The sequence below is a fragment of the Podarcis bocagei genome (genome assembly GCF_964188305.1).
Source record: "Podarcis bocagei genome assembly, chromosome: 4".
NCBI lineage: Eukaryota > Metazoa > Chordata > Lepidosauria > Squamata > Lacertidae > Podarcis > Podarcis bocagei.
In genome coordinates, this window is record NC_138128.1 from 50,133,846 (window position 1) to 50,157,103 (window position 23,258).

At 44.1% G+C, this 23,258-nt stretch overlaps 1 protein-coding gene across 3 annotated transcripts in view; it reads left to right on the forward strand.

Moving 5' to 3' along the window:
* Nucleotides 1–3,154: 3,154 nt before the first annotated feature.
* The window catches only part of MXI1 (MAX interactor 1, dimerization protein), a 75,806-nt gene continuing 55,702 nt past the window's right edge, over nt 3,155–23,258 (forward strand). The window contains exons 1-2 of one of the 3 annotated variants that reach the window (XM_081193130.1): nt 3,155–3,575; nt 19,966–20,098. In XM_081193130.1, coding sequence (XP_081049256.1) covers nt 3,332–3,575; nt 19,966–20,098 — 377 coding nt within the window. In that variant the 5' untranslated portion in view covers nt 3,155–3,331. Of the gene's footprint in view, nt 3,576–18,781; nt 19,533–19,965; nt 20,099–23,258 lie in introns of those variants that run through there. The other 2 variants (XM_081193129.1, XM_081193131.1) reach the window with 2 other exon arrangements.

Below are 23,258 nucleotides of genomic sequence, written 5' to 3' on the forward strand. Positions count from 1 at the left end.
GGCACACTTGTTTAAAAAGAGATAATGACAACAGTGAGCTTTCAATGTATACTTCTGGAAATATATATCTAACATCAACACTGTGATACTCATTGTAGAAGATATAGTACACTCACTGCTGAGTGAGGAAATAGTCCACATTAAAAGGTACATGAGGTGAAGAATCAGGTAATAGTGGTAATAGGTAATTGTAACCATGGTCCAATTTTAATCTGGCATCAGAATCCCTCAATAGGTAATTCTGATATTTGTTTAGCACCTCTGACAGAAAGGGAACATTGGTGTCAGAAGTATCCCTTAAACCAGGGACCGGGAACCCATTTTAGCCCGAGAACCACATTTCTACATGGGGAACTTTCCAGGGGCCACATATCAGTGTTGGGTGAAGTCAGTGGCAAAAATGGTCAGAAGAATGGATGTGACTCTTACTTTTGTACAATACGCTACATGCCAGTGACACAAAACCCAGAAGTTTCTATATATACTAACATTTGGAACATGTGCAGAGTGGGGCCAGCAAGATCATACTGGGTCTGAAAACCAAGCCTTATGAGGAGCAGTTGAGGTAGTCGGGGATGTTTAGCCTGGGGAAGAGAAGACTGATATGATAGCCATTTTCAAATATCTGAAGGGCTGTCACATGGAACATGGAGTAAGCTTGCTTTCCGCCGTTCCAAAAGGTAAGACCCAAAACAATGGATTTAAATTACAAGAAAGGAGATAATGACTACACAAGAGTTACAACAGAGCTGTTTGACAGTGGAAGAGATTACTTCAGAAGGTGGTGGACTCTCCTTCTAAATCTACAATGAAGTTGGACCAGATGACCCCTGGAGTATCTTCTAAATCTACAATTCTGTGATCCTATTATCTTTCCATTCACCATCAAGGAGGCATGATCACGTGAATGTCACCTTTTAAAAATGTATTTCTTTGCTTGTTTAAAAGCATTTATACTGTGTACCACTTTGTTGTTGTTGTTTAGTCGTTTACTCATGTCCGACTCTTCGTGACCCCATGGACCAGAGCACGCCAGGCACTCCTGTCTTCCACTGCCTCCTGCAGTTTGGCCAAACTCATGCTGGTAGCTTCGCGAACACTATCCAACCATCTCATCCTCTGTTGTCCCCTTCTCCTTGTGCCCTCCATCTTTCCCAACATCAGGGTCTTTTCCAGGGAGTCTTCTCTTCTCATGAGCTGGCCAAAGTATTGGAGCCTCAGCTTCACGATCTGTCCTTCCAGTGAGCACTCAGGGCTGATTTCCTTCAGAATGGATAGGTTTGATCTTCTTGCAGTCCATGGGACTCTCAAGAATCTCCTCCAGCACCATAATTCAAAAGCATCAATTCTTTGGCGATCAGCCTTCTTTATGGTCCAGCTCTCACTTCCATACATCACTACTGGGAAAACCATAGCTTTAACTATATGGACCTTTGTTGGCAAGGTGATGTCTCTGCTTTTTAAGATGCTGTCTAGGTTAGCATTTCAAAAATCTCTAAGCAGTGTACAGCTTGAAAAACAAATATAGAATGAAAACATTAAAGCAAAAACACAGCCGAAAAACCAGTTAAGACAGCAACATAAATACACATAAAAAGCACACACAAAATGAATAGAAACTCCTAAGATTCCATGATGTGAAATGGGGCATTTTGATCATTTGTTTTAGTAATATTTTGCCAATAAAGCAAATCAAAACCAGAGGACAAACTAGGAACCAGACCCAGGAAAAAAGAACACGCCACTCCTCAGGAAAACCTTGTTTTTCAGGTGAGGCATCGCTGGAACAGGAAGCTTGTTATAGTAGTCCTTTCTGCCCAGGAAGATCCCATGGCCAGCTTGGAGGGTCTGAAGGTACCCTACTTAAAAGAAACTGCTGCCTGCAGTTCAGTGATTAACCACATGGGGCAGCTGCGTCCAGCAGCTCCTGACAGTGCAGCATGAGAAATGATGCTCACATCATATGTGTATTAAATTACTGAATTTCTGTCTTTCATGTGGTAGTTCTGTGGCAGTCCTTCCTGATTATTGTTTATTTCACAATCAAGACTAAGTTGTTGCACAGTTGTTCAGAGGAACTGTGAGTCTTTTCCACAGCAAGTTCATCTCTTGTAGGAAAAATAACATTTCCTTGGTCTTCAAACTACAAGATCTTATCAGTTGGGGAATGTAAGAGAGAGAGAGAATTCAGATGTGGGGATTATTGTGTTAGTTTTTCTGCTTATGATGCTAGTGTCTCTGTCCCAGATTTTAATATTCCTTTTTAAACAGCATACCTGTGGACTTTTTAAAAAGTGATATACCATTGTCATGTTGTGCTACATTTCATTCACACCAATAGGAAAATTCAGTGTACAACACCCTCCTATGCCCATCCCAGTTTTTTAAAAGCATTTTCTATTTATGTCTCAATTTTTTAGAGATAAAGTGTTCCATGTACAACTCAAATAAGCCTTTCAACATTTAGGAATAAGAGATGTTTGTCCTTATTTTATAGCCATCTACTGCCATTTTGTAAGCCTTTTCCATTTTTTTCTCTTCTGTTTAAGTTGTGGGCTATGTCAACCACTGTTTACACTGTTTCGGGTTTTTTCAGAATAATACAAGAATAATACCGGCTTATCCAGGTATAAGATTCTTAACAATTATGTGGCTTACACTTGAAATGACAAAAGAAAAAGGTATGTGTTGTTCATTAGAAAATGAAAAATAATATGTTATAATTATTTCCACTTTTTCTAGACACCCTTTGGCTTAACCTTTATTCCCAGTTGTAACCCAGCTTTGTGTATATCATGTAACTTCATTTCCTCAAGTTTCACCTCCCTACCTTTGTACTGCACTTCCTTCTCCCAGTGTTTGACAGAGAATCAGACTGTAAGCTCCTTGGGGTCAGGGAACCTTTTTTGCCTATATAACACTGTGCAGGGATAATATGTGTTTTATTCCAATAGGGGTTTTATGTTTTTTTAAAAAAATAAAATAAAAATGTGGTTGAACCTCTGCTCAATCCTTTGAGTAAAAAAAACAGGGAAAAGAGAAAGAAAGAAAGAAAGAAAGAAAGAAAGAAAGAAAGAAAGAAAGAAAGAAAGAAAGAAAGAAAGAAAGAAAGAAAGAAAGAAAGAAATGAACTCCCATTTTTAATAGACAAGGAAAAAGACGAGCACTAGGACCTGCCCGGAGTCTTTGAATCAAGAGGTCCCTTGATTCATTCAATCTCTCCTAGACATACACACGCACTCTCTCTCACACACTCACACAAACTGCAACAAGAGGAGGAAAGTCGGCCAAAAGGGCTTTAAAAATTTCAAAGTTTCCATTTGCAGAAGCAATGGGGAAACGTGGCAGGCCGAGGAAGGAATTCAAATATGAAGAGGATGCTGTGGAGCCTGGCGTAGGGCAGCCGCGGCAGCAGCAACTGCCAGTGGCAGATAATATGTCCAGGTGCCCGTTCAGTGACATTTTCAACACCAGCAGCGAGGACTCCATGGAGAAGATCAACACTTTCCTACAGAACGTGCAGATTTTGCTGGAAGCAGCCAGTTACCTGGAGCAAATCGAGAAGGAAAACAAAAGTAAGTGGAGTTTTGGTTATGTTTGGTTCCTTCTTCTGCTGCTCCTTTAAAAAATAAAAAAATAAAGAGAGCCAGGCATGTGCGATGACAACAGAAAATGAAGAAAATCTTCATGAAGATGCAACAAGACAGAAAGAGAGAGAGCCGGGGCTACCAGATCAGGCTAAACTCTCGGTTAGTTTCACCCTTACAACCACATCCCAGCAAATATATACGGTATTTCTTTTTTAATGCACCAAGAGATTTCGATTTTTTTTATTAAAAAAACACACACACCACCCGATCGAATTAGAAAAACATTGTTTTTGTATAGTTCTCTCTTTTTTTAGAAACAGAAACAAAGCAAAGCCACAACCCGTGCTATCCGTAAAGTGACCCAGAACAATGTCATCATGTTATATTTGCATCTTTGTGGCATGTTTTTCTGAGATCTCCCGTTCCCATAAAAGACTGGTAATGTGTCAAAAGGGGGGGGGGAGAACAAAACTGGCCCAACTAGGGGCTGGTGTGGAGGGAGGAGGGGAGACAATGCAAAACAAACTTTATGCTCGGCTAGTAGACAAACGGGAATACTTCGAAGGTTTAAGCAGAAAGGAAAAGGGAGGAGGGAGCTTGTTTATATTTTTAAACTCTTGCACTCCTCCCCCTCCCTCATCCGTCCAGAAAACCGAGCCGGATAATAAGTGAAAGGGAACAAAAGCGGGGTAACCAAATAGAGAGAGATGTGTATTTTTCTCCCCCTCTGGTGGAAAAGGATTTGCCCCAGCACCCCTCCCCCCTCGCTAGCGTCGCCGTCAGCGAAAATAACAATCCGTCGGGAAACGCTCGTTTGCAACGTCTTCGCGCGGGGCTCCTAGAACAATAACAAGCCGGGGATCGTTTTAACCAAACCTCGCTGGCGTGTGATCTACCGTACCAGGAAGGTCATGGGGGAAATAAATAAAGCAATGCATCGCGTCAGCCCCTGCAGTGGGGAAGAAGAGGGGGGGGTGTTGAAATAACTCGCTCCCCTTGGGTTTAAGTTTATTATTTGCATCTTGCAAGCAGTCTCTGGGTTGTGCGTTTGTTGTTTCGGCCCCACGGACAAAGTGGGCCTGACGGATCTAGCGCTCCCCCCCCCTCCTGTCGCCCCCGCGCAATCCCCCCGTGTAAATTTCCATTGCAGCTCAACTCGCTTAGCCTTTGTTGATCGCTTTCTCTCTCTCTCTCTTTTTAATGAATAAGTGGATATGGGTATTGTTTCCGGGAGGAGGGTGGAGGGAGAAGACTCGACAAAGCCTCCCCTCCTCCTCCTCCTGGTCGTCGAGCTTTGCAATGGCACAGGCCTTGCTGTCATCAATGGAAATATTTTTAGAAGGCAGCTCGTTTCCTTGTAAATCCTGTTCCTCCTGAGTCGCCCAACCAGACTTTTGAGGACTCAGGTGGAGGGACCTTCGCTTGACGCGGCCGGATCACACAAGGCAGATGAGCTAAATTAATGGAGCAGGATCCCACCCCCGCTCATTCCCCCCCCTTTCCAATGGGAAGTCACGTAGGCAAAGAGCAAAGTAGCCAGGTAGCCCACGAGGGTGGGGTGGCGCCCGCAGCTCTCTTTCTCGGCAACTTGGCCCGTGTGGGACCAGTCCATGTCTCTTGGTCACCTCCTTTCATTAGTGCAGGTGAAGGTGGTGCACATAACTGGGTCAGGCTCGCCTCTCTCTTTCTGAGCTTACAAAAACAAACCTGCACCAAAGTACAGTATCAGTTTCCCTCCAGAGCATTTAAAAAACCTCTTCCAAGCTTTCTAAAAAGACCTCATCCAATGCCAAAGAAAGGGAGAAAACAACAAGGGATTACATCAACGCAGCAACCTACGCATTGTCTTGCCAGTTCTGTAGAAGTAGCCCCGCCAGTTATCTTACATGGGTTCTCGGTGCTGACAGTAGTTGAACTCAAAACAGTAATTTTGCTTACAGCGGAAGATCTGCGTGTTGTTAAATGGTGCTGTCAGTTTAATGGTTTATTTTTATATTCTCTTTGAATCAGCAAGGCATATGCGGTAGGAACACTCCTCGCCTCCATTATGTCCTCCTCCTACAGCCTTATTTATTTTGAATTCGCCAGGTGTCTCCTGCAGGGAGGCCTATATAAATATGAAACTTGATGTAAACAGCAGCACTCTCATTAATGCGAACTTTTCGATTATCCCGTATTTTTTGGGACGCTCTCCCAGCTATTTGGATAAATGGAGGGGCGGCAATGCACTGGCTTCAGAAAGCAATCCGAGTATTCATAACGCCTCCGTGGAATAACACTGCAGTCTCCCTGGACCCGATTTGAAAGTCTGTGGGGCTGTCGGTTTGGTGAGTTGTAATCTCCTCCAGAGAAATCACGTGCGTGTCCCGTCCCCCCCCCCCCGGGCAACAAGCATCTTTCTCGGTTTACACTGGATTTCTCACACCTTGTGCACGGTTAGAAAATGCTGAGGAGCAGATGCTGGCTTCTCTTCTCCGCCCGCATTTGCAAACAACAGTGCTGCAGCCCGCCCCCCCCCCCCGGCGCATGTAGCTCTGCTTCACTAAAACTTTTTAAAATGCGCTTATCCAATGCCCTTTTGTACAACTTCTTAAAAAACACACACAAACAAGGCGTGAGGACTTGGGCAGCGTCCACGCGCAGCCCCCGCCTCTCTCCCCCCCCCCCGGCCTGAAGTTTCATCAACGAGGCTGCAACGCAAACGCCTGGGCTGCCTCGGCTGCACTCTGATCCGCCTGGCTGGGTTACAGTATAATCAGCCCCGGCTCCTCCTCCTGCTCAGAACCACATGGTTTCCACATGGAGACAAACTCCTCTCCTCTGATTGGCCCCGCTCTAACTCGGAAGGCGCGGCTATCCCGGGCCTCTCCGCCAATGGGGGCGCCCCTTCATCCCTATGACGTCACGCGTTGCTGAGCCTGGAGATCAAGGGGTGGCGCCTGCAGCCGAGAGGGTGTCCTTGTTGGGAGTTGTGGTCGGGTGATGTCATAGTCTCCGCTTAAAGGGGCAGGGGCCCTTCTGGCCAGGGCGAAGAAGCGCAGCAGCGGCAAGGGCAGGAAGGGGTGCCGCGAGATGCAGCCTTTTCCCCCTGCGAGGCAGGGAATGGCAGAGCCCCTCGTAAATTCCTGCAGGATTGCAAAGCAAGTGATGAAATCCTTTATCTGCGGGGCGCCCTGCTTCTCCCGAAGGAGAGCACGCTCAGGCTGCCCAGAAAATGCTCCGTGTCCTTCTTCCTTGGGGCGGGTGCTTTGCCAGCCAGTAAAAGTTATTTATGTTTGAAAGGCTTTCCTCTCTATTTATTTTTCCACCAGCTGGATTTATGCCCGTCAAGGTACCAGAAACTCATAGGCCTCGATAAAAGATTGGAAGTTTTTTCCAGGATGTTTCCAGGCTTCTGTCGCACTTCGCTTTGCTTTTGAATTTTTGGCACATCAAAGGCTTTGTGAAGCCAGTGCTCTACCGTAAACCTTCGTGCGGAGGGCACATGCAGATTCGCGCTCACCTCTTGTTTACTAGCTGCAGATTGGTAGTGCCATCCCCGCTCCCCGCCCCCATACGGACCAGTAAATAGGACTTTCGGGAAAGCCGCAGTTTCTTTTAGGATATATATATATATATATATATGTAGTGAGACGACCGTTCCAGTCCACTAAAACAACGTGTGCAATTACTTTGCAAAATAAATAAATGGATAATTAAAGGCAGCGAAGAAAGAAAAAGTAACTCTGACTTAACATCAACATTATCATTTCATTTTTTTATGGCAGGTTGCACTTGGCTTGTGCACTGTCTTCCCCCTCCCTTATATAAAATATTTATCATTTTCACTTTTCCAGTGCCTGTTTATAACTCACATTGGAACAGGAGAGCTCAGTTCCATTTCATCTTCTGATTCTCATACACCATATGTCATTGTCTCCGGACGCAGGGTACTGCTTGAGGGCAATATTTGCATTAATTTTATAAAGCCCAGCACTGGCATAATTCACAATAATGGTAATGTCATACTAGTTTAATTCATTTTGCAAGAAGCATAATACTTGGGCATGTGTTTTAAACAAACGTATCAGGCCTAAACATTTTTAAAGAAAGGAATCCCCAGTTGCAGCACAAGATCACTGTAACTTCAACATGTGTGTTTGCACTGTAGATCAAAATGGAAACAATACAAAGCACCCATAACGGAGAGAGAAGAATATCTATATTTTAAAAATGCATGATTGAAAGAGGCATTGGCATTACTGGCTGCAAACATTTAAGGATATATCCATATGTTCATTATGAGATAATTGCTGAAACCTGAAATGGGGTTTTTTTTTTAGGTTAGCAATACAATAATAATTATACCCTACATGCTTTGCTAGCCAGCCCATCAGCATATCAGTAAGGACCTTTCACCCTCTTGGGAAATTGTCTCAAGATGATTTTTACATGACCTTAATGATTTCCAGAAGGGAAGCCACGTTAGTCTGTTATAAAACAACAAAGAGTCTTGTGGCATCTTAAAAGACTAACGTTTTTATTCTGTGGCCCACATAGTCTGTAGCCCATTACAGCTATTCCTGTAATAAATCTGTCAGCCTTCAAGGTGTCACAAGACTCAGTGATCTGTCTAAAAATGTGGCATCGTCAGAGGCGCTACTGTGGTGCCAGTGGTACACCAGTGCTAGTATCTGAGCTTTGTGACTTCCATGGTTGATAAAAAGTTGGACCACATCAGATCACCATGGCTCCTGCTTCTCTTTTTAATCCCCAATGCCTAGAAATGTGCTTTACATAATGATTGACACCCCTCCGACATAATGAAAAATGTTTGGAGGGCCCCCCCCCCAAGCTGGAATCCTTGATGTGGAGCATTTTCTGCAACTGCTAAATGCCACTGCTAAATGCCAGCCATATAGCCTTTTGGCTGACAAGTGGCACCAAAGTTTCTTTCTCGTGCATCCTTAAGACCAATGCTATAATTGTGTAGGACAAATGAGCCATGGGACTTTCTGAGCATGTGTACATAAAGCGTAGAAGACAATTCACACAAAAGCCACATGGACTCCAGATAAAGCAAAATAATAACACCACAGTGATTCTTAGCAATTGTACCATTCAACAATAACTCACTGTTTTTCCAAAGATTAATCCACTTCATACGTTGTAATCTAGTGGCAGTCCATGTGGGAGCTATACTGTCTGAAAGCTGCCATCCACCTGGCTTGGCTTCAACATGGGGATTCTTGTAGACTGTGTGATGGTCCTGGCATACATACAGTTAGGTTCAATCATGGGTGAAGTTAAGCATTTTTAAGATGTTACCAACACCATAGTCCAGTATATATGCAACTAGCATCTAATTGCAAGGTTTTTTTGGGCGAAGGATCTGGGTTTTTTTTTTAAAAAATGTGGTGTGATTCCCTACCCCTACCATCTTTACAGATTTGTAGCAGAGGTTGTGGACCTTATTCTAGTGAAAGAGGTTTCCTTAAATTTACCACTTGGCAAATTTTTCATCAATAGTCATAATCCATAGCTGACGACAGTGAGCAGAAAAGGTTTTTGCTTTGAACTACAAGCTCTGGTAGTGGTTCCTCAAGGTGGTTCCTCAAGAAGTACCTTGCCTTTCCTGCTTTTTCAACATTATGTTATGCTCTGTTTTGATTTCTGTTCTAAGTGCTTTTATGTATTTTGAAAGATTTAAATCTTTGCAATTTTCTGAAGTATTTGCTTAAAAAGAAATTTCTAACAGTACTTTTGGTGTGTTTGATGAGGTTTTTCATAATGAGGGCTGGGTGAAGTGTGTGTGCCCATGATCAATCTTAATTGCAAAGTAATAATAAACATGATACTATTTTATTATTGTTCATTTCCGTTTTGTTTTCAATCAGATTGTGATAGGCCATAACATATACATCAGACTTCCTCAACCTAATGCCCTCTGGGTTATTTTGGACTGCAGCTCCCATCAGCCTTAACAACACAGCCACACATCAGGTTGTGGGAGGCTGAACTATATTCTTCAGGCATTGGTCATCGTAAGCATGTAGACTATGCGGGATAAGGTACCAACCATGAAAAACTGTCAGCATTAACTTGGTGCTAATATAGCAGAAGAAAGTTCCTACAAAGGTCACATTTGCTTCTGGAAATGCATGCATATGCACACATCACAACAGTGGATTTAAAAAACTGACAACATGCATACAACATAAAAAGGTAAAGGGACCCCTGACCATTAGGTCCAGTCATGACTGACTCTGGGGTTGCGGTGCTCATCTCGCTTTACTGGCTGAGGGAGCCGGCGTATAGCTTCCAGGTCATGGGGCCAGAGCAGCACACACAAATGCTGTTTACCTTCCCGCCGGAGTGGTACCTATTTATCTACTTGCACTTTGACGTGCTTTCAAACTGCTAGGTTGGCAGGAGCAGGGACCGAGCAACGGGAGCTCACCCCGTCGTGGGGATTCGAATCGCCGACCTTCTGATCGGCAAGCCCTAGGCTCTGTGGTTTAACCCACAGCGCCACCTGCGTCCCTATGCATACAACATAAGACATGGATAATCTAAAACAACACATCACAAACTTAGTAACAGAAGACTTCATAGCAATGGCGCAGCTAGGTGTTGTTTTTTTTAAAAAAATAATAATCCTGAGATTAATAGCCTTACAGGGCCCTCTGTATATTTTTTGCTGTTTGGTGCCCTGGACTTCTGCCCTGACAGCCCCACTGTTGCACAGGTTTAAATGCAACAGAATCTTCTTTTTAAATCCTGGGGTTTTCCCCCTAAGAAGAGAAAGAGAACAATTTCTGAGACAGAGAGAGAGGGAGGGGGTGGAGAAAGAGAGGAGACAATGTTCTGTGGACTTGGTCAAAACAACACCATGATCAGTATGAATAAACTTTTTAAGACTACGGGGACAGAATTAACCATATTTTCCCCTAAAGAAAGAATCAGGAAATGGTGAGAAAACAACACTAGGGCAATGCATGGAGAAATAGTCTTTATGTATAGTAGCAGAACAAGTCAGTAATGGGATAGAGTAGCAGAATACTACAAAGCCAACCAGCCATGGTCCTATATATTGGTGTACCTAAGCATACATTTAAGAAATTAGCAAATTTACACTGTGGTCAGTTGGATGTCTGTAGCACTCCATGTGGAGGTCTGCCTTATCAATAAGATTTTAGCACCAACACCCCTTTGAGGCCATATCAGATGAAGTAGCCCTGAGGAAGGAGCTCCAAAGACCCCTCTATGAAGAGCGCTCAACCACTGGCATAGCCCCATGGCTATTTTTCATGTTTGTGAAAATACATTGTTTTGTTCCCCAAATTAACTATTTAAAGATTCATTTTGCTATGACAGAGGTAGAATGATAAAATAAGGACACACATAGGAAATAAGGTTGAGTGCCTGTGGCATTCAGCATGCATTTAACAAAACACTTTTGGTCTGTTAGCCAAAAGCATTGTTTATGTTCTTTTATCAGAAGCATCTCACTTATTCTGTATGTATCAGTCGAAGTATTAATTTCTAGTTGGTGGTAAGTTGCAAGTGCTGCTATTAGAATGAGGTAGCATAGTTCAAGTTCACTGTAGCTTGAGTTCATTCTCTTTATTGTTTTTCCTTGTATGTGCTTCAACTTCATCTCATCCGTTATTCCCTTTTCCTTTTTTCTTCTTCACCATGTATCTGCAGTAAAAATAATAATAAAAAAGTGTCTGACCTCAGTGTAGCCTAAAGGCTCAGAAACCAGATGGCAAATAAAAAGCAATCTAAAATGTATTATTTTAGATCACATAATATATAAGCCTCTCTTGCAATTTGGATGAGGATGAGAGTTGACTTGCTTTTCTGAGCATCAGGAGTTGGCAAACCTGATTAAGAAGGCAGATAAATGAAGGGTTTAAAGGAAAGACAACAGGAATGTGTCTGCTGCAGCAGAAGGGCAGGCAGGACAGCGAGGGGCAAAATGGTTTTGTTATCAGAATCCAGATGTCATGCTTAGCTTTCACAGTTGACCAACATGGAATGAACTTGATACCTGCAGAGGGGCTACGCATTCTTCTCCAAATCACTTTGCTTTCCAACTTGCCGCCAGGAAATCATTTGAATCTCATCCATGCTACTTTCTGCCCTTGGGAATCACTAGTCGCAAGTACACTGGAAGGTTTTAAAATTATGCTTTCATTGTTTTTCTGCTTGTCTAAGAATAAGGCAGGTTAGCAATTGTAGTGGCTTCTTGTCCTTTTTCCTCTGGTCCCCCTGATAACACTGAGCAATATGTGTGTAGCTGAAGCATCCCTATGGAATGCCACTGCAATATTATTCTCAGGTTGAATGGGTATCTGAACAGTATTGTGCATTTATGTGGACTTTGAGGCCTCCTGCTGCTATAGCCATAGAGGCTTATCTTGGACGTTGAAGCATATGTATCATAGACGCAAAGCAACAAAGGTAGGTGGTAAAATAGTGGTGGAGTGTTTACACATATATTCATGGTAGTGGAATTTTGTTATATCCTCTGGTATCAAGGGTAAAAGATTACACACAGGGTGCCCCAATTACACAAAATATTAAATATTTAGACATATTTATCAATGCACATGTTAGTGACAAGCATTGCTTCAGAAAGAGTGACTGACATCCAACTAAGTAATACTTAAGAGAATTGTTTATTTCACTGGGTCTGCTCTAAGTATGATAAACACAGGATATTGCCCAGCGTCTCTGAAACCAAGTGCAGTTATTTCCATATATAAAGTTTGGGAAGTGTTTTCATAAGAAAACACTTTTCTTTCATTATCTTAAGATAAACCAGAGCCTGCTTCTTCAGTTTGTGTGTTGGCAATTTGAGTTTGTGCTTATGAACAGGAATTTGCTATGGAGGTCCTTCCTTGGATTCAGGATCTTGTTCAGAGATGGAAGGGGTTGGGTGCTGAAGTGGCCATTAATAAGATGTAAACAGCCCCTTTCTTAAAAGGTCAAGTGGGAGGAGGCAGCCCATTGGTGTCAAAGCTGCCAGTTGGCATGCAGTGAAATCCAAAGAATGAACTGACAAGGACATCATTACCCATAAAAGGTGCTCTCTTCTTCTCCCTGACTGTGACCTGATCTGTACTTCTTGAGGGTATTCTGGCTTTCCATTCGATGGTTACTTTGCTGTGGTGTGTGTCTTGTGATACGAGAGGTTTTTAACAAGCTAACTGTCACAAGACTTTCCAAGGAAATGATGAGAAGTTCATTTAAAGGGGGGGGGCTGCATTATTTGCCGTGGTTGATGTTTACAGAAGAAAGCTCAACCGAAAAGTTGATGTGAGAAGTAAAATTCCAAAATACCTCCAAACAACGCCCCTTCTCCACAGCCTAACTGTGTTTTCTGGGTGTGGGGAAAAATATAGCACTTTTGCTAAGCAAATTTTACAGCCCTTATTTCCTTCAATCTCAGAAAACTCCTAAAATGGCCCCACTTTCCAGATGAGGAGCTGAGCTTGAAAGGCAATTGTTTACATACAGTTCCTGGGGGGGTTTATGGATTAGTGAGCATCATGGGACACCCTGATGTAGCTTTGAACCTTTCACTGATGGCATGAACATTGGCAGATAATTCCTACTCACTGGATTGTTGTTGTGAATCTTGCAACCACACCAGGGTGTAATTTGCTTATAGAAGAGGGATGGGCCCTCCAGATGTTGTTGGACTCCAGCCCCATCAGTCCCAGACATGGTTACCCTTGTTTTGGAAGGACACTTTCACCCAGTCCGCACCTTGCATCTCTCAGGTCTGCGTCATGAGATGTTGAACCTTGTGCCCTGTTATGGAAAGCCAGGATGTTGGCGATCCTATCCCTATGATATGAGAACTGAAGAGAAAGGCAAGAGTGGACACTTTGACAGAAGACTGTTTTGCTCATTTAGTAGGAGAGTGACTTTCTGCAGTTAAGACCTGTCCTAGAAGACAGTCATTAAACTGGATGGCAATCACCTACAGTCTGTTTTACAGGGTACTAAATGCCATCTTATTTGTAACCCACTCTTCTGCCAAAGTAATCAACCACCCCACCCTTGATAACATTTTTCTATGCATTGTGATAATTTGCCGTGCCCCATTGGTGAGATCAACTTCTATGTGTTGGGGTGCATAGAACCCAATGCACTTCGGCTCCTACAACATGATCTGTACATGGGAAATAGGGCACAGGTTCATGCCAGTCTATGTGCTCAGTGCATGGTGATCAGGCATGCCAAGGGGCAGGACCAGGTGGCACAATTACATTTGGCCCCTACACACAAATAAAATGCTATCTGCACAAGGCGACAGCAGTGGTGATTCCCAAGTGGTCTCCCTTCTAAGCACTGCTCAGGACCAAACCCTCTTAGCTTCATCACTAGAACTCTTCATATTTTCTGGGCTAAGGAATGCAGACCAACATTTGAAAATCCTAATCAAAGATATAGGCTGTGTACACACCAAACATTTAAAGGATCCCCTGACAAGAATCTTGGGAACTGTAGTTCCCTCCCTGAAGTGCTACAACTCCCAGTACCCTTAAACTACAGTACCCAGGATTATTTGGGGGGTGTTTTACATTTTTAGCCATAGTTTTCTCCTCCCTTGATGCCCCCAACTCTTGCTGAAATTATAGACTTTTAGAAGACTGTCTGGAGCGGGCAGTAAGGCATGCCCCAAGAGTGATGTGCTTTCGGCTCTTGTTGAAAACTCACTTGTTCTCCTCGGCCTTTGAGGTTCATTAGTATGAGCTTGCTGTATTTTAGTTTGGTTCTTTGGGTGGTGTCATATTTATTTTTGAAGTAAAATGATCTGAATGGCTTTGCATTTTATATTGCTGTGGGTTGCCTCGAATGTTTTGAATAGAAGGTGGCATATAAATGCATTGAATAAATAAATATCTCTCAGCCCAAGGGCTACATGCCTTCATGGACAACCCTCCAGGAGTTGCATGCCAGTGCTGGGCAGGGCCAGCAAAAGCAAGCAGAGCTATGGACTCTTACCTTTGTTCAGCTGGGTACTTTCCTGCAATGAAGATTTATGACATTTATACCCCGCCTTTCTTCTGTCATGAACCCCAAGGCAGCTTACGTGTGGTTTCCAGGGAGTCACCCATCCACGTGTCTACGCACAATACACTGTGTACACACTGTGCACCTTTAAAGCACATTCTTATCTTCAAAAAATTCTGGGCACTGTTGTTTACCCCTTGCAGAGTTAGAATTCCCAGCAACCCTCAAACTACAGTGCCCAGAATTCTTTGAGGGAAAGAATGTGCTCTGAATGTGCTTCAAAGGTATGAGTCTTTTATCCAGGCACACGAGATGGACACATTCCGGCCAGGCAAAAGCGCAGGACTGGAGTGTAGGCTTGGAGAGCCTTATATAGCTCCTGGGCTCAAGGCTTCCCACCCTTGTAGGGGATCTTGTCCAAGCTCCTGCTCGATGCAGGGCACAGTCCTGGGTTGTTTTGAGTTTGCCCAAGCCACATTCCTGCAGGTATGTTAGGAGCTTTTTATGAAATACTAAATAAATAACTAATTCACTTGCCCAGGATCCTAGAATTGCACGATCCACTTGTGATTCTTCCTTTACTGTGTACCCACTATACTTTTAAAGAACATTCAAAGCACATTTCCCCACTTAAAAAATAAAATAAAATAATCTCCAGCTTTGCTAACGCAAGGATTACTGCATACTATATTCCTTTGCTTCTTCCTTCTGTCTTGCAATTAGGGCTAGAGCCATGCCTGAAGAACTGCTAGCGTTTATATTTTTGCAGAGAGAACAGCTGTGCTTCTCTGTCCCTACAGTTTTTGGGACAACCTGAGATCCTTTACATGAAGCCTGGTCTAACTTAATTAAGGCTGCAATCCTATGCACACTCACCTGGGAGTAAAAGGTATAGGTACCCCTGCCCTTACGGGCCAGTCATGTCCGACTCTAGGGTTGTGCGCCCATCTCACTTAAGAGGCCGGGGGCCAGCGCTGTCCGAAGACACTTCCGGGTCACGTGGCCAGCGTAACAAGCTGCATCTGGCGAGCCAGCGCAGCACACGGAATGCCGTTTACCTTCCCGCTGGTAAGCGGTTCCTATTTATCTACTTGCACCCGGGGGTGGTTTTGAACTGCTAGGTTGGCAGGCGCTGGGACCGAACGACGGGAGCGCACCCCGCCGCGGGGATTCGAACCGCCAACCTGATGATCGGCAAGTCCTAGGCACTGAGGTTTTACCCACAGCGCCACCCGCGTCCCTTACCTGGGAGTAAGACGCATCAAACACAGGAAGTCTTACTTCTGAATAAGGAAACATGCATAGGATTGTCCTGTACTTCTGCACAGCATGTCCTCCCCATCATTCTTTCTTCAACTATTATCAGTGCTTTGGGGGGGGGCGCAGGGGTATGCATACCCCTAAACATTTTGTGAATCTATGTTTGGCCTCACTGAGGGGCAGTATTTCAATATGAGTAGGAAAATGAGAGTACCCCTAAACATTTTTTTAGAAAGAAAGCACTGACTATTACAAATTGCAGACATTGTCTTTCCATCATGTGCTCAGCAGTTCTGTGTGCCCCCTTCTCTCTCTCTCTCTCTCTCTCTCTCTCTCTCTCTCTCTCTCTCTCTCTGTCTGTCTCTCTCTCTGTGTGTGTGTGTGTGTGTGTGTGTGTGTGTGTGTGTGTGTGTGTGTATGTTTACCATCCAGTTTGCTGAAGAGTTCAGATCACCTGAAAAGCTGGCTAATTTCTTTATGGCTTTTAATTTGTTCCTAATAAAAGTATGATGTTACTCTTGCTTTTGTGTGACAGTTTATGCTGCATTTTTTGTTAGCCTAGGTGGCTCAGTTTATAACTTCTAATGTTTTTCTTTTCTTTGTTTTTATTTGCTGTTGTTTGATTAGCCGAATTTTAATCAACCTGCAGAACAGGTTAGTTCAATCTGGCCCATTACTGCATTTCTAGAGTGGCAACAATGGCAGCACCAATAAAAAGGATGGGGGGGGGGGCATAGAAACAGAAAAGTGGACTTCTGAAATTTATTTCTATAACAGGATTTAGATACTTAATGATCCAAACCTGTAAGCAGCTTACCTAAAACATCTACATTAAAATTACCAATAAAATCAGATGTTAAAAAAGGTTAAGCTGAAAAAATTAAAAACAGAAATAAAACCAGCACTTAAAAATATGAATTGCAAACATATTAAAATATATGCCTGGGTAGCTTGTTAAACAAACAAACAAACAAACAAACAAACAAACAAACAAACAAACAATACAGCAAAAGCTCTTGCCTAATATCAATGAACAGGGAATTCCGAAGTGTACATGCTGCCACACTGAAGAATAAAACTTGAGGGCGAGAGTGAGCTTTCTCCTTACATTACAGTGGTACCTCGGGTTACATACGCTTCAGGTTACAGACTCCGCTAACCCAGAAATAGTACCTCGGGTTAAGAACTTTGCTTCAGGATGAGAACAGAAATTGTGCTCCGGCAGCATGGCAGCAGCAGGAGGCCCCATTACCTAGTGTTGCTTCAGGTTAAGAACAGTTTCAGGTTAAGAACGGGCCTCCGGAACGAATTAAGTACTTAACTTGAGGTACCACTGTATATTGAAGAGAAATGACAGTATTTTTCACGTTAACACTCTCGTCCTAAACCTATTTTCTCTTAAGTAAGGCTGCAATTCTAATCCTGTTTACCTGGAAGTAAATTCCATTGAATTCAATAGGGCTTATGTATAAGTAGCCATTGGTTAGGCTTGTGCTGTTAGTCCAATTGATTTTGATGGAATTAGCTTTCAAGTAGTAAGCCTGCTTAGGGTTTCAGCCTTTTTTAAATTTTCAGTTGATTATTTGGGAATAATCTGAATATGAAAAGTGCATCTCCTTGAAATAATTACAGGGGCCTGGCAAAGTGGTAGGGGGTGGATGAATGAAAGGACCACTTGTGAGAAGGGTGCGTGCTTGCTTTCCATCAACCATTCCTCTGCCTCCACCAATGAAATAACCAGGGATCTTTGATCACCAGTCAAAAATTAAAATACTTGATAACGCTTCAGATGACGCTGGCCAGCAGCAACAAACCACCTATCAGACTGGCATGGAGACAAATCAGCCCTCCTAAGTGGGAGCCTTTCATGCAAACAGAGTGGGCAGTTCTAGGCTGAGATATTCCTGTCCTGATAAGACTCCAGAAGCTGAGATTTGGCAGTGCTGATTCTGAATACGTTTGACCTTGTGCTTTTTACACCACCTCGGGTGGATTAACAGCAGGGTCCCCATCCAGACTAACCCTCCTACTACCGCGTTTTTACCGGACAGCTCTGCCACATAGGGAACATGAGGTGAACGATTGTCGTCCAATCAAAAATGTGTTTACTTCGAAATAAGTCCCACTGATCTCAGCGAAACTGACTTCCGGCGTCTGCTCGAAGAGTTGCAAGAGCAGAATTTTGTAGCTTTGACGGAAGGCATGAAAATGCTTTTTAAAAAATAAAAATAAAAGCAATGCAGAACATATGCAGTCTTGTAATGTCACCCCCTCCCCATACACACACATTTGTGCCACAATTCCGTGCACACCAACTTGGGAGCAAGTCCCACTGAAATCAGTGGCGATTACTTCCGAGCAGATCCAGACAGGCTCTGGCTCCTAAGCTGTTCTGTGCAAGTTAGTGGCTTAATTTGCACAAAGTGCGAGTGACACTTTAAAATGCAAGCGATTTCCCTCAACGAGCGTCTTGGCGGAAAGAAACTAGCCTGCATCACTCAAAAGGTCTCACTGAGCCTAGATCTCGGATTTTGTTAAGTGGGGAATAAACGGGGAAGGGGCTTCCCCCATTCCCAGCCCCCCCCCCAAGAAACGCAGGGGTGCAACGGGAAGGAGAGTGGGCGAATGAAGCCCGCCTGCTTCGGCGATGATCGCCTTGCTGCTGCAGCCGCTTTCGTCCAGCCACGAAAGGGTGCGCGCAACGCGGAAGGCAAGAGGCTCCCACAATGCCATTGCTATTGCTGCTCCTGTGCACGCTCCCCGCCCTTGAAGGGGGAGCGCAGGCAGGGAAACTACATTTCCCAAGCGGCCCCGCGGCGGAGTCTTCTCGTGTGTGTGTGTGTGTGTGTGTGTGTGTGCGTGCGCGTGTGTGAGTGTCCCCTCCCCCCGCCTCCCATGATTTCTAACCAGAGGTAAACAAACTGTGAAAGAGGCAGGGACCTACAGGATCTGCTGCAGGAGGCGGAGAGAAAACGGCCGCCAGATCCCCGGGAACAGGGCTTGGACCATGGATGCAGGGGCAGCCCCGAGGTGGAGAGGGAAGGTGTAGGGTCAAGGGAAGGAGCGGGCAGCGGCGGCGAGCAAGGATGCAGGACTAGCGGGGCAAGGCTGACGGAGAGGTCGGAGGAGGGATCGATGGTGGGACTCGGAGTGTAGGGAGGGGAAGGCGCGGGGCAAGATCGGCGGAGAAGGGGGGAAGAGCACCCGAGAGCCAAGGATCAGGACTGGGGGGTCGCGGGCAGGATCGGTGCTCCTTGACCAGGGGATGAAGAAGGGGGGTAGGAGACTGAGCGCCAGGCTCTCGAGGTAGGAGGATGTGGGCAGGGTCCAGGGGCAACTACGGCAGGAGTTGTTAGATCCTCTCCATTTCTTGGTCTCGCTGATCAAACTTCCCGGAGGCATCAGAAGGGACCCCCCAGCCCCTTAGTACCGCCTCGCCTGCTGCCCTGTGCCCGTCCCCTCCCGGTAAGAGGAAGCGGAGTTGTTGCCACCCTTGCTGTAAAAGGGGAGAGCGGGGAGTCCTTCCTCTCAACTCTCCAGGAGAAGATCTAAGAGTGCCCAGGGGCTGGCAAGCGGCCTCATCCAGCCCAGGGGCTATGGAACGGGTGGAGATGATTAACATCCAGCGCCTTCTGGAGGCAGCTGAATACCTGGAGCGCAGAGAGAGAGGTAACTGGATTGAGGAAGGGGGTGGGGATTGGAGTGACACGTCCCCCATAAGGGGGAATTGTTCTCTCTCCCCTTTTTAATGAATGGGGTGTTTGGGGAGGGCTTGGGGAAAAGGGGGAGGGCGAGCAGGCTCACATGCTGTAGATAAACAGGGTGGAGAGATGCCCCCCCCCCAAATGGCAGAGACTAGGCACTGCTGGCATGCCATCCCAAGCATTTGCCTGCTATGTTCTGGGCTCTCCCTCGGACAGGTGGCTTGTTGTCTGTAGCCCCTGTGTCCCGTCAGAGTTCTTGGTGGTTTGAAGCCACTCCCTGAGGACTTCTCTCTGGGCTCGCTGAAGCTTCCTGCCTAAGTCCATGTGTCCTTGGAACCTACTGTTTTGTACCCTCTTGACTGACCCTTCTCTTTCCCGTTTGCTGGTGATTTCTGCAGAGTGTGAGCATGGGTATGCCTCGACCTTCCCCTCCATGCCGAGCCTCGGACTGCAGGACCCAAAGCCACCGCAGAGGCTGAGCCGGGCAAGAAAGCATAGCAGCGGAGGGAGCAGCACGGGCACTGCTAACAGGTACCAATTGCAGGGAGTAAAAAAAAAAAAAGGCTTTTGTGATCCTTTGTAAGCCCATCAGGCACAATAGGCTGTATTTTGCTTGCAACTTCTGGGGATTCAGTTTCCTTTTCTCTGCGATCTCACTTCCTCTCAGTCCTTGATAATCTGTAGGCTTGTGCCTTTTAATAGAAAAATTTCCCAACATGCTGTTGTGGTAGCTGGCTCTTTAAATCCAGCAGAGCGAGCTGGCTATGTAATGCCTCAGCTTCTGCAGGTTGTGCCATGCTGCCTTTTATGTAACTTTCCATCCTTCATTCTCACTGAAGGCTTTTCTAAGCAAGGATGATTTTGCTCTAGGGAAACTAACCTTGGTTTTGACCCTGATCCTATGCATGTTACCTCTGAAATGAGTCCCACTGTGTTCCGTGGAGCTTACTCCTTGGTAAGTTTGTTAGGATTGCAGCCTAAATATTGTTTTGGAGAGTGCATATGTACCTGCAGTTCTAGATCTAGCCATATTTGCTGAAACATTTCCTAAAGAAATTATAGGTGCCCCTTGATGTACTTTTGCTATGTGTTACTTCTGTGTTGTAGTAGTATGACCACATAACACTAAACTACCTACCTCTATGTGAATGGCTTGCTAATAGGGTAATGTAGAAACCTGCTTTGTATGCCTCATGTGGTATGCATTATGCAGTAGTGAGTTGTCAACAAGTTCTTGCAATCTCCCCCCCCCAAAAAAAAAGACCTGTACAGTTCTTTTCAATAAAGATAATATTTCTGAAGCCTCGTGGACTGCTTTAGTTGGAAGGTTCACTTGTAATTTGATTTTGGTGGTTGCATTTTACTGAAATAAATTCATTCTATTGCTGTCTGTTGAATATACTTAAACCAACTTGTCCAAAGTTACCCAAGTGGTGCGTAATCATTCACTTCTTTAAAATGTTTGTGTTTGTGTGTGTAGAAGTTAATTTAGAACCCATTTTGTAGAGACATGAAGTTATTAAAGCTAAACAATGCCCTCAGAATTAGCCATATTCACAATTTCTGCATAGATGCCATTTTAGTTGCATGATGTGTCAGACAACATGCAGATTTGCCTAAAAATAATTTTGCCAGCTTGTTTGCCAAAAAGTCGCAGGAATTTTGTCCTGGGTTGTGATAACAATAATAATAATAATCCAAGGAAGACCCCAGATTTAAAAGGGCAGGAAGTGAACAGACTTTGGAAGGGATCCTGAGGGTCATTAGTTTTACTTACACACACCCCACCCTATACCCGCAGGTCTCAGGGTGGTTCACAAGATAAAATTACAATATAAAAACCCAAAATACAAAATCAAAATATGAACAAAAACAGCTGAATAACTACCCCAAAACACATAAAACAGTTAAAAACAATTAAAAAACAATTAAAAACAAGACACAATTGAAAAGCAGTTTAAAAGAATGTAAACAGTAGTATCTGCTGGGCAGCAGCAGTCCTTTTGTAGTCTATCAGGCCTGTCCTGGGCCTGGTAGAGAGGCAGCAGCAGGACCCCCTGCAATGCAGGAATATGCACTGTCCCTTTTCAGGTATGGGGTGGGTGTCCAATGACAGGGAATGTAAAACATAGCAAATAGGGGTAAGTGGAAGCTGCTGATGGAAGGAGGGAAGGAACCATGAGTAAAAGTAAGCAAGGTGTTAGGTGAGAGAACTGCTAAAAAGACAGAAGAGGCAGAGATAAAGAAGGCTGAAAATCTAAGAGCCCATCTTTTTGCACGCTTATTCAAAAGTCAGTCCCATGAATACAAGGAAGGTTACTCCTTGGTTTGTCCCCCTCCCACTTCCAGAGCTCTGTGGTCATAGAATGTTCTGGAGTAAAATTTTGAGCTGAGTTCATGGGCATAATTGGTGATGAGTTTTCAGTGTGCTTTCTGTTTTCTTGATGGCATTTCTGTTACTTCCTGGTGTTGACTTTATTGGTGGGGTGGGAAGGACTCAAACAGTTCTAAATTGAAGAGCACTTCAACATACAAGCCTGTGTGTGGTTAATATAAAAGTGTATTAATAGGTAAGGAGGGCTGAATTTAGAATAACTGTTTCTAACTGTTGAGGCCTTCGCCTATGTTTTCTGAATCTCCAACAAGCCTCAAAGCATATAAAATAATGTACAGGGAGTGTTTTTGTTCCAGAAAGAGGAATTTCACTTTACTAGAGCTGGAGTAGTGATTACTTCACAAATTTCCTTACTTAGTAGGGTAAATGTAGTATTTGACACCACTGAGATTATTTGCCATGAATAAGCTGTTGTTTTTCTGTGTTTGCATCAACAGTAGGACAACAGGGGGTATATATTGAGTATATATACTGAGTGTCAGGATTCCCAGCACTGAAGCATTCATTATCACAGGAACTTCATAAAAAACAAACAAACCCTGTGGGCTGGACAGGCATAAAACTAAATTTATTTTTCACCAGCCTGCTTCTAATACCAGAATTGCACTGGATTTGTGGGTAGGGAGAATCATGATTTGATGGAATACAGGGAGTTACAGCAGGGGACAAAAATTTAGTTCTGCTTGTCAATGTGCACCTTTTGCTGTAAAAAAATAGAACCTACCATTTTAGATTCACATGACTGCACCATTTGCACGAGTCAGTGTGGCTGCCCCTACCATGTTCAGTTTGGCCTGCACTCTTCCCTTAGTAGTGCCATGCAGAGTTGTGTGCTGTATTCTTCATATGACGTATGCTATGCTGGTAATTAGCAGGGCATGAATAAGGTGGTGAATGAAGCAGGCTGGTGAAAAATCTGCTGGTTTCCATGAGATGGAGGTATAATTTTGTGGCCCCCTACTTGTAAGTTCTTTTTGCTGTGGCATTTCCCCCGAGCATTGTTTGTTTATTTGTTCTGTTTTTTTTGACTGCTTTCATTCTAAAAAAAAAAAGCCTAAGCAGTGTTCAACATGGTGCTTTAAGTTTAAGGCATGGAGCTGTGCCCTAAAACATAACATGAGAATATGACCCACAAAAGCAGGGTAAAAATGTAAACACATCAGAGGGGGAGAAAGATATAAGAAGGAAAAGAAAAGAAAAGAAAATCAGGAAAGGCCGGGGGGGGGGAGATGTTTTTAATAAAGTGCCTAAAGCAGGTAACTGACAGTGTCTTGAGGATCTCAGAATAATCATTTG